Raw genomic sequence first — 11,495 nt, 5'->3', positions numbered from 1 at the left:
AAGACAATTCCTCTTCACTCAGTGCAGCCTAGGTAAGCCAAAAGATTGGACACTTGTGGATTAAGGTAAAGGATGAGCTGCCAGAAGCGCTCACTGAGTCACTTTCAATAATTTACCAGCAGTCCTGGCCAGCTGGAGAGATTGCATTTGACTGAAGGTTAGCTAATGCGATGTCCATCTACAAGAGCAGGAAGAAGGATCAGGGGAACTACAGGCCAGTCAGACTGACTATGAGCCAGCACCGTGGTAATAGCTGCAGGCACTAAGATTTTATAGCTTGGCAGGAGACTACCACTGTACAGGCAAATCTTTTGATGCAAGCGACATAAATGTATTAGGCTTGATATTGTACTACAGTGGCTTTTTCCATTTTTTTAATGACCAGAAATTACAATAGTAGAAGTCGCTTTATGCATTGCTGTAACAGTGCTAAGTTTCTTATGTTAAGCTGCATGATATTTACAACTAAGAGTGTGGTCAAAACACTGGCCTTATAAGCTCTTCTCTGTAACATGTGGATCTCCCTCTCGAGGAGGAGACACATGAACCTCCGATTCAACTGTCGAAGGCAATAATCTGAGCTGCATTCAAGTGTGAGGGCAGTGGGGCAAAATTTCTACGGAAATGCCCATACCCAGAGCAATTGCAAATACTGCAAGTGGTCCCATTCCCTCTGCCTCAGAACTTCCATAGCATTTTGGACTTAACATCTATAATGCACTATCCTTTTTTTATGTCATGACTTGATCTGTGGGTTGCTGTGACTGTTGGCTTTGGTTCATCTTAAACCTCATTGATATACAAGTGGGGAGCAGAGAGGAAAATTCCTGACATTCCTTGGCTGCAAAGTAATAGCAAAATGCATCAAGACAGCAGTTGGAATTTGCTAAGCATGAAAAGATCTGAATAGAAACTCTAACTTTTGAGAGCAGGTGACAAGCTCCAGCAACCTCCACGATGAGCCGCAGGAATAGTGCAAGGTAGAGCGGTGAAAAACATACGACGAACACACACAGATTCACAGAAATAATGTGAACTGCTTTCTGGATCAACTTTGTCTCATGGAGGCTGCTGGCCATCTTCTTTTTGAGACATCTGATGACTTGTATCGAACAAAAAATTATAATCCCTAGGGGAATAAAATAACGAAAGAAAATGGGGAATAGTGTTAAATATGTAGGCTGAGTAGAATGTTTCTGAAAGCAAAATTGTTCCCTGTCTTTTCCAAATGTTGGGTTGAAGTAGGAATAACCTATCTGCATTATCCAAAAAAACCCACAGATACAGGCTGATTTCAGTGGGGATCTCAGAGTTTTTGCTTTTAGAGGGAACTTGATTGCAATGTATCGATCGATGGCTATCAGCATGATGATGAAGATGCTCATGGGACTGTTTGTAAAATATATCATCTGTATGGCAAAACACATCTTGTCTATGGGATGTTTGTTCTTGGTAAAATATATCAGGAAGGGCAGGGCAAAGAGCAGGGAACAGTCTGCAACCATGAGGTTGATCATGTACACCCGGGTCTCAGTCCATCTCTTGAGTTTGCAGCAGAAGATCCAGAAGGCGATGGTGTTCAGCAGGACCCCAAAAACAAAGACTGGGACATAGACGATCAGCTGAAATAGTACAACAGCATCCCGCAACGTGCTGCTGATTTCAGTGCAGTTCTCCATGGTGGGCAGTCTCTGCAAGAAAAGGATGCAAGTGAGAGACTGAGCTCAGGGACAAGTCCCCTGGACTGGGTCCCATGGCAGCACCCTTGGCCGTGGCTCCACAGCTCTGTGGGCGGGACCGGGTGGCACACAGCTCTCCTGGGGCCCTGCACATGCACAACAGTTGGGTTTTTTGGGATGCAGACCTGCAGGGGCTCAGTGTCTCTTCACAGCAGCTGAAAAAACAGAAGCAAACCCCTCTTGCAGCTATTGTGGGTCTGCAACCTGTTTGACTGCAGGGCTGGCTTGTCCTCCCTACAGCCACCTTTGCACAGTTTTGGTAACAGCAGAGGGTCTCCAAAGCAGGATGACAACGTTGTAGTCCCTTACCTCTGCCACTTCTGTGGTTACTGGAGACCTATTGGCTCTCTTGCTTTAGGACAGCTCAAAGCAGAGCTGGGCAGCGTTTCTCCTTTGCTTTACTGCCAAAGCCACCCCATGGGTTTGTTGGGTCTTGCTATGCCCATGGACCTACACAGGACTCAAGTTCTTCCAGTCATAGGACAGCTCTGGTGGCTTTACGCCTGGACTGTAGCTGCAGGCTGGAGCACAGTGCATGCCGTGGGCAGGATGGCCCTGGGCACTGCCACTCTTCTTGCAGGCTGCTGGAGATGTATGACTTGGCACCAGGAGGGGCAAATGAGCACACGTTTCAACACAGGAAGCCAAAATGTTGCCAGAGCAGAAAACACAAATCCAAGACTTTAGCCTATCTCCTGGTATTTCTGTAAATATTTCAGGGCATCTGCTACTGTCCACTACCAGCAAAGACATCATGGAGGGTGAATCAGACTCAAACTGCAGTTACATAGAGGCATGAAAAGAAAACACTCAGATTCCCGTCATCTGTTATAGATACATTGCCTTATAAGTCATAGCTTTTAAGCCTTAATATCTAAACTGTGGAGAAACAGTCTGACTGCATGAACTACATGGACTGTTTTTAGTGTCCGAGACTGGAAGCTGGATCTGGCAGTGGCAGAAGAAAGCTCAGCACCTGCCCTGTGCCAGGGTTGGGGTGGCATTACAGAGAAACAGGGACACCACATCTTTCAGAATTGAATTTGTGGAAGGGCTGACATGCAGCCAGTGTCCTGGGTTTTGTGAGCTTCCAGCATCCCAGGTCCTTGTCTGCACAGTGCTACTATCCACCCTACAACTGTTCCCTGCCAGCCTACTGTCACCATCCCACAGTGGAAGTGCTGCTCTCTGCTTGCATAGCACTGCCCTGCCTAGCAGCTGAGCCATCAATCCCCCATGTGAGTGCTTACCCCACAGCAATCCCCTGGCCCCACGCCTCAGTGTGCCCAGAGCAGGGTGTCCCCTTACAGAAGGTGCTTGGAGAGGAGTGGTACATGGCCACAGTGTGGGATGGAGACCTCCTCAAATAGCACGTGTCTGCCAAGCAACAAAGCACATCTGTGAAGGCAGGAGGAGACTGAGGCACCTCCGCACCACTGCTACCAAGCAGGGAGCCCTGGGCAGTGCTTTGTGAATTAGCTCAGGAAACAGCACACTGCCACACATCTGTGCAAGAAGAATTAAAAGTTACCTGCTTCTTGCGGGGCCGTCCTCAGGCTGGGTCCTCGGGCAGGTCACAGTGTCCCAGGTGATGCCAGGGCTGTGGGTGCTGCAGGGTGATGCTGAGTGGGGTGATGCTGTGCTGGGCACAGCTGCCCAGGAGTCTGCTGCTGACAGCTCAGGAGCGCTGAAGCACAGCAATGAACTCTTGTTCCCCAAAAGTGCTTCATTTACCACCTCCTCTTTAGGACAGCCGAGTCTCTGGTGCCCCCTGTTGTTCCTCTCCCATCAGCTCAGTTCTTCGCCACCGTCTGCTTTTGCACCCTGCACTCCCTCCGCTTCCACGCACACGAACAAGCAATTAAAATTTAATAATTTCAGTGGCTTGAAAACAAATCCCTTCTAAAATAAAACCCACAGTGGTTGCAAATTGCCCATTTGGCAGCAGAAGGACCCCCTGGGAGCCCAGCATCCCATGCAGCCTTGGGTGTGGTTGCAGAGGAAGCGGAGGGAGTGGCAGTGGCTTCTCCTGGGGGGCACACCAGTGCTTGTGCACCTGCAAAGGTGGGCCCAGAGCAAGGGTCCCGGCATGCTGCTCTTTGGTTTCTTTGCAAGACGTGAGCAGATGTGATGGGCCCGCTTCTCCTCTGCATGGTGCCTCTCTTAACATGGCTCACCAATGTGATGGGAAAGGCCCCACCAGTAACAGCAGTCATGGCCAACCAGGCACAGGTGAGAGACATTGGCATGGAGGGGAGCATTCTGCGGGTGTTGGGAGGTGGGGAAATTGTGCAAACAGGCAGGGAAGGCTCTGGACACAGCAGGATCCCCTCGTACCAGTTCCTGGTGCTCTGTGAGCTCTCTTAAGGCAGTGCCTGGGCAGCACTTGGCAGCAGTTACTGAGATTTGTCAGTATTTAGAAGGAAAAAAGCTCTCTCCTAGGCAGCACAGAACAACACACAGGGGATCATCCCCCTCCCTGTTCTCCCCACTGGCTTTTCCAGGCTGCTGACTCATTGCACAATTGCATTTTACCCATGGAAATGTGAGAGGTGACAGTGTGGGAAGACTGTGGAAACTCAGATGCAGCTGTGTCCAGCTGTGTCCAGCTGCGCGATGCTGCCCTGAGCCTGCGCTGCTACAGGCAGGGCAAACCTGGGGTCCAGCCTGGCACCATAGGATTGTTTTATTAATGCAAGCAATCTGACATACACCATGAGATAAAGCACAAGATAGTCTTTTTTTTTGGTTGGCTTTCGTGTTTTAGGTTGAGTAGACTTTAGTTGCAAGGTGAAGTAAAACAGGGTGACATACATAGGCCGCCTGTCTTCCGGTAACACATGGAGGGGAAGGGAACTGTGCTAATACACTGCCACTGCAGACTCACTTTGACACCTCTGTGTGAAAAGATTTATCAGCTTAACAGAAACGTAGAGTAGAAATTACAGCTTAACAATTATACACATAACAAAACTCTCCTTGGGGTGAAGGAGGGATGGTTATCCCAGTGACAGTGAAGCCCTATCTTCTCTTGACATTGTAGAATTTGTTGGTTTTGTTGCAGTTTCTTTTTGTTTAATTTTTCCTTGCTTTAGCAAACGTGTGTCTGCAAGGAGCGGGTTTGCGTTGTTCTGGCCATGCTGGAGTTGGGCAGCAGGATGGCTTCCTGGAATTCCTTGGTCACAAAATAATAGCAGACGCAGTCCAGGCAGCAGTTGAACGTGGCGATGCACCGCGTCATGGAGGAGAAGTTCCTCACAAAGTGGGTCAGGGAACAGCTACTTTCGGTGTCCTTCGTTACGAGCCTGACCAAGAGTATGAGGTGGGATGGTAGAAAACATATCAGAAACACAACCAGATTGGCATAAATGATGTAAAGAGCTTTCCGGATCGACTTCTCCTCCAGTGAGCTTGTCTTTAGCTGTCTTTTAAGGTTCCTGATGATTTCTATGGAACAAAAGGTCAAGGTTGCTAATGGAAGAGTGAAAATGAAGAAAATGGAAAGCAGCATCAGAGCAGTGGGCGTGCTATTGTCGTACTGAAAGCAGAAATGAGCATATCTCTGCTGAAGTTTTAAGATGGATCCGACAGTGACGGCGAGCCACAGGAGCCCACAGAGAAGAGCAGCTTTGGATGGAGACCTGTAGGCCCTGGCTTTCAGGGGGTGCTTTATGCCCATGTACCGATCGACGGAGATAAATGAAATGATGTAGATGCTCACTACCATATTGATAAAATACATTGCCTCTATAAACTGGCACAGTTCATTTCGGACTGAATTTTTCAGGATGAAATATGCGATGAAGGGCAAGATGCAGATGACAACGAAATCAGCAAAGACTAAATTGATTGCATACACCCTGGTTTCTGTCCACTTCTTCATTCTGCAGAAGAACACCCATAGGGCAAGAGCATTAAAAATTGCTCCAAAAAAGAAAGTGAGGATATATATAGCAAATTCAGTGAGACGAATATGGGGATTCACTTCTATGTCTGTGAGACTGCAGTTCTTGGACTCATTCATTGTCCTATTATGCGGATGGCATGTGATGTTCTGAGACCTGAAATGGGGAAAAAACGGTAAGACCCTCCTATCTCTCAGTAGATACATGACTCCTATAAAAAGGGCATTTAAAGAAATATTTACTCTGTTTTGAATGTGAACCTGAGTCTACAAGATTGGCTTTCTCAGGCAACCTCTAACTGGGATGCATCCCTGTCTCAAGCTCTGTTCGTGTTAACTCAGTTTATGAGTAAGTATCCCAGGGAGAACTTTCAATAGGACACGGCAGGCAGCCTCTATTAAATAGGGGCTGTTGAATGGGGGGGAGGAGTGGCACTCAGAAGAAAATGCATAGATACCAGAACAACTTGTGTTAATGTCAGCACCATTTCTTTAAGCCAGCCTGTGCAGATGAGGCAAGATGATTCAAACTCGGTTTTGAGATAGCCAGTGACTGAAGCTACCAGCACTAAGTATGCATAACCCATGAGCAGAAACTCTTCTAATGGGTCTCCTGGCCTGGGACCTGCTGCTCCTGCTCCAAGCTGAGGGAAACAGAGCAGAATTTGAGTCCTGCGTCCTGAAGGCATGAAGAAACCCAAAGGGAGGGAGTGAGGCATGCTGCTGTCATCGTCTCTGTAGGGAAGGAGAGATTTAACTAATGTTAAACCTATTCATAGAATCATAGAATCATAGAATTAGCTAGGTTGGAAAAGACCTACAAGATCATCCAGTCCAACCATCCACCTACCACCAATAACCCCACTAAACCAGGTCTCTCAACGCTATATCTAAATGTTTCTTGAACACCTCCAGGGACGGTGACTCAACCACCTCCCTGGGCAGCCCCATTCCAGCGCCTGACCACTCTTTCAGAAAAGTAGTATTTCCTAATGTCCAGCCTAAATCTCCCCTGGTGCAACTTGAGGCCGTTCCCCCTCGTTCTGTCACTAGTTACAAGAGAGAAGAGGCCGACCCCCCGCTCACTACAACCTCCCTTCAGGTAGTTATAGAGAGCGATAAGGCCTCACCTGAGCCTCCTCTTCTCCAGACTGAACAATCCCAGCTCCCTCAGCCGCTCCTCATAAGGCCTGTGCTCCAGACCCCTCACCAGCTTTATCGCCCTCCTCTGAACACTCTCCAGGGCCTCAGTGTCTTTCTTGCAATGAGGGGCCCAAAACTGGACACAGTACTCGAGGTGGGGCCTCACCAGGCCTGAGTACAGAGGGACAATGACTTCCCTACTCCTACTGGCAACACTGTTCCTGATACAAGCCAGGATGCCATTGGCCTTCTTGGCCACCTGGGCACACTGCTGGCTCATGCTCAGCCGAGCATCGACCAATACCCCCAGGTCTGTTTCCTCCACACAACCATCCAGCCACTCTGCCCCAAGCCTGTAGCGTTGCCTGGGGTTGTTGCGGCCGAAGTGCAGGACCCAGCACTTGATCTTGTTGAACCTCATCCCATTGGCTTCAGCCCAGAGATCCAGCCTGTCCAGATCTCTCTGTAGAGCCTCTCTACCCCCAGGCAGATCGACACTTCCTGCCAGCTTGGTGTCGTCTGCAAACTTACTGAGGATGCTCTCAATGCCCTCATCCAGGTCGTCAATAAAGATATTGAAGAGGAGAGGCCCCAGCACCGACCCCTGGGGAACACCACTCGTGACCGGACACCAGCTAGACTTAACTCCATTCACCACCACTCTCTGGGCCCGGCCCTCCAGCCAGCTCCTTACCCAGCAAAGGGTGTACCTGTCCAAGCCACAGGCTGCCAGTTTCTCCAGGTGAATACTGTGGGCGACAGTGTCAAAGGCTTTGCTGAAGTCTAGGTAGACCACATCACATCTTCATTCCAGAAGAGAGTAAAAGTCTGCAGATGTAAAGCAGAAAGACTTACCCAAAAGAGGAAACACTGGTGCATGACTAAGAGCTGCAAATAAGGGCATAAGTGTTTCCTTCTCAGGGCAGCATCCAGATAACCTGGGAAAACTATGAGACGTAAGATGTAGGTCCTGAGCCTCTGTCACACTGGCTGCCAGATGCTTCCTGGCAGTGCTGGTTGTGTGAAGACCTGATAAAAATCAGCCTTTATCAGGCTCCATCCTATGCAAAGCAGCTCTGTGTATCCTGCATGCATGGCTTTCTCTGAATCAGTGATTCTGTGCATGTTGCAGAATTCCTGCTTGCATCTCAGTGCACACTGGAAAGAATGTAACCTTTTATTTTTAAAGCAAGATTTTACCACTCTAATGGGAGAGTGAAGTGGTGGGGGATCTGGTGAAATCCTCAGATATGCAGGGGGACACTGTGACAGCAGAGCCCCAGTTAAGCAATTATTTGCCCCTGAGGACAACATAGAGCTTGTGCTCAGATGGTGAGGGCACTGCCTCCACCATTGGGCTGCAGCTCTGCTAACTGATAAATGCACAAATACCTCAAAAGCTGGGGAATGAGACAAGCATCCTGGACATCAGCAGACATTAATGTGACTCCTGCACAGAGCTCTCACACGGTTATTGCGTGCTCAAGTCTGGGTTTCCCAACGGAGCTTGCTGCTTGCTGCCTGCTAGCTGTCACCTAAGGAAAACCTCTCTGAACCTCAGGAAGTAGCAGCAGGGAAACATCTTCCTCCAGGGTGCAGCTGCCACAGTGTTAGGCTCACCACATCTTTGCAGGTGCGGCTGATGCCCAGGTTGCTTTAGGTTGGCCATGGTGTGCACTGCCAGCACAGCATCCTTGCTGAAGTACAACACAGGCAAACCACCAGTGTTGAAGGGCTCTGGCTGACATTGGCTTTGGAGCTGGAGGTGTGGTCCCGATGCAGTTCCCAGGGACCTGCCCTGCAGCTCAGGGCTTGCAAGTGTTGCTGGCCAGCTCACAGGCTGCGGGAGGAGGGAGGAAACTGGCAGAAGGTGTGAAAGCAGACCAGGCAGCATAGATAAAGTATGGCTGAATAGTAAACTTCCTCAAAAAGATGCTGTGCAATAAGCTAGCACGTTCTCCAGCTGCTGAAAATGCTTAAGGTGGGTCAGAGGTTATGACTGCAGTACTGGAGCATCTCACTGCTACTGGAGAAGTGGGAGCTGGGGCCAAAGGGATGATGTCACAGCACAGCAGTGTGTCTGCCACAGACTGAGGCAGGCTGGGAAGCTGAGAGCTGGGAGCAAGACCAGGGCTGGGCTCATTTTTCTCCAGCTCTTACCTGGCCTTGTGCAGGGAGCTCGGAGGAAGCAATGTGAGATAGAGGCTGGGGACACAGCAGATGTCACAGCAGCACCATGGTGGCCAACACCCAGTGGGATGACAATGGGAAGAGCTTAGTTTCCAGCCACCAGTTGCTGTTAGAAAGCAGCATGCTGTGCTCTTCCTGCAGTAAGCACAGGAAAGGAAGATCTCAGCAGAACAGCTGCAGAGCAGGACCAAGTGCGGCAGCATCTATGCTGGCTCGGAGAAGCCAGGCACTGAGCTTCCTCAACCTCCTCCCTGCCAGGGCAGGGTCCTGAGCACAGAGAGCAAGAGAACAAAACAGTGAAGTTACCTGCGGGTATAAAGCCACAGAGTCACAGCAGGTCCCGGCAGCAGGTTAGCAGGAGTGGGGCCGGAGAGGCTGTGGTCAGGCACACACGGTGCCCCTGCACTGACAGCTCGCAAGTGCTGGAAGCCTTCTATAGCACTTCCTCCTGTGTGAGAGAGATAACATCATCTGCTGGCTGTAATGCTTTCCATGAGAACTCAGTGCCTTATCACTCAGCGTTACCTAAAAGTGTGGTCATTGGCTAGCAGTTGTGCTCAGTAAATGCAGAGCTGGGCTGCCATGCTGACAGCCAAACTGGGCACAGCCAGGAACATGCAGCATCTGTTACTGGCTCACTCGAGCAGCTGAAGGTGCAAGACCTTCCTTGTGCAGCTCTGGGCAGTTTGGTGCGTGGCACAGGCACTCCCTAGGGTGGAGAATGTCTCCCAGCTGCCTCAGATGGAGAAGTGAGTGGCAGGGCTTCAATTGCCAGATCCTGCTCTGGCAGAAGTGGACGAGGGACAGGCAGCTGTAAGCTCCAAAGGGCCCAGAGATGGGTTGTCTAACTGGTGTTAGCAATGAGCATGCCTTAAGGCTGGTGGGGAATTGCCTCACTGCCCACTGAACCTCAGTACCTGATCATCTGTAACACTTCTTTGGCGCAGGGCTGCTGTTGATGGGTAGGTGCCCATAAGAGAGCACATGGGGTACTTCACCCGCTCAAAACGTGGATGCCCTGGGGGTGCAGATCAGGGCACCCAACAGAAGGTCATAAAGATGAAACCTGCTCGCACTGCTCCACTTACACAGAGGCTTACATACCTTGCATTCACCCCATAATAACCACGGAGATGTGCTGAATGGAAAAAGACACAGGGAAAGGGAGCAAAGAGCTTCCTGGGGGTTCAGGTGTGAACAGGGCAGCAGTGGACTTCGGTGTCTAGTGGAAACAATGCAGCGAAAACTATCACAGCAGGGTTAACTTCCTTCCAGGGGAGACTTGTTGATAAGCATGTTTGTGTCTGCAGAGGGTGAGAAACCAGTATGGGAATGAGTCATCCAAGTGAGGGTTGGTTCTGCAGCACCTCAGCCCGGAGCCAGACTGCTCCTTTGGGGCTGGGGGTGTTGTGCCCATGGCCCCTGCAATGAGCACACAGTGTTTTCACTGGCAGCACAGCAAGTTAAGCTGTTAGAAAGAGACTTATGAGGCACAGGACACAGCCACGTTGCCACACATGCACTTCTACAAACAAGCCCTGTTGTTTCAGTTAGCAGTAGAATGATGAAACCAGGCTGCAAGGAGCAGTTTGCTGTAGCTGTGCTCACCATCCACCAGTCCCAAAGAAGTCTCCTTTCCAGCCAGGTGGGCACAAGTGTTCTGATTTCTCCTGCTGCCTGTGTTTGTGGAGAAAGGAAAGCCTTTAGCCTTGGCTATCTCCGTGCTGGTGGTGCTCATGCTCACCTCACTGCACGAGCTCAGACACGAACCCTGCCATGCAAAGTGGGACAGGATGGGCAGTGACTCACGGGTTGCACAGCTGTCACCCACCTACACGTGGCTGTGGCTGTCTCACTGCATGATGGGGAGCTCCAGCAAAATGAGGAGCTCTCATGCTGTGGGCGCCTGTCCTGTCCATAGATCTTCCTGTGGGGTCCTGAAGGCCATTTGGGGAAGAAGCCCTGTCCATCATGAGGCACAGTGCAGTGCAGGGCCAGGGGACAGCCCGCACCCTGGGGTCAGTGACCCACTGTGGTTGCTCGGCAGCACTGTTGCTGGGGAGAACTGCTCTGAGCTGAAGAGAACAGAGAGCTGCTCCACTGGGAGCCAGAAAAGGAGCAAGCATGTAAACATGCTGATCAACCCACTGAGGTCACCTAGAAGGCCTGTGAGTTTTCTATTGAAAACGTCACTGAATTTTCTCTACTTAAACCAGTATAAAAAAAAGTGCTGGCAGTCAGTCATTAATATGATCATTGTTATGTACTTTGCAGTTGCAGGACTGCTCTGCCCTATGCTACCCCCCATGAAGGGTGCGTGCAGCAGAAATGCTAAGAAGTCAGGGCCTGAACCAGTGATGAGCACCTGGTGGGAAGGCAGGGCCAACCCAGGGGAACTCAGGTGCATGCAATGTACCTGAGTGACCAGAAGAGGTGGAGCCAGAACCCACCCCTTCCCAGACCTCATTTAAGGGTTGTCAGTGGACGTGAGGGTATCTCACTGGAGATCCTTGCCTACC

General features: G+C 50.2%; 2 protein-coding genes across 5 annotated transcripts; both read right to left on the bottom strand.

Annotated features, from left to right (window-relative positions):
- On the bottom strand, window positions 360-3,985 carry LOC110397398 (G-protein coupled receptor 35-like). The gene is made up of 2 exons (XM_021393622.1): window positions 3,271-3,985; window positions 360-1,691 (listed from the first exon to the last, which is right to left on the bottom strand). The coding sequence occupies exon 2, from the start codon at window positions 1,677-1,679 to the stop codon at window positions 732-734; it is 948 nt and encodes a 315-aa protein (XP_021249297.1). The 5' UTR covers window positions 1,680-1,691; window positions 3,271-3,985; the 3' UTR covers window positions 360-731.
- LOC110397397 (G-protein coupled receptor 35-like) lies at window positions 4,407-9,650 on the bottom strand. Of its 4 annotated transcripts, XM_021393619.1 has the most exons (4): window positions 9,283-9,650; window positions 7,497-7,614; window positions 6,102-6,378; window positions 4,407-5,800 (listed from the first exon to the last, which is right to left on the bottom strand). In XM_021393619.1, the coding sequence occupies exon 4, from the start codon at window positions 5,761-5,763 to the stop codon at window positions 4,831-4,833; it is 933 nt and encodes a 310-aa protein (XP_021249294.1). In that variant the 5' UTR covers window positions 5,764-5,800; window positions 6,102-6,378; window positions 7,497-7,614; window positions 9,283-9,650; the 3' UTR covers window positions 4,407-4,830. The 4 variants fall into 4 exon arrangements, with proteins under 4 accessions (XP_021249294.1, XP_021249295.1, XP_021249292.1 ...); XM_021393620.1 differs by lacking the exon at window positions 6,102-6,378 and having other exon boundaries at window positions 7,481-7,614; XM_021393617.1 differs by having other exon boundaries at window positions 4,407-6,378.

This window comes from Numida meleagris, chromosome 4 (assembly GCF_002078875.1).
Source record: "Numida meleagris isolate 19003 breed g44 Domestic line chromosome 4, NumMel1.0, whole genome shotgun sequence".
Classification (NCBI taxonomy): domain Eukaryota; kingdom Metazoa; phylum Chordata; class Aves; order Galliformes; family Numididae; genus Numida; species Numida meleagris.
The sequence above is the reverse complement of the archived record's forward strand: the minus strand, read 5'-3'. Positions and strand labels throughout refer to the sequence as shown.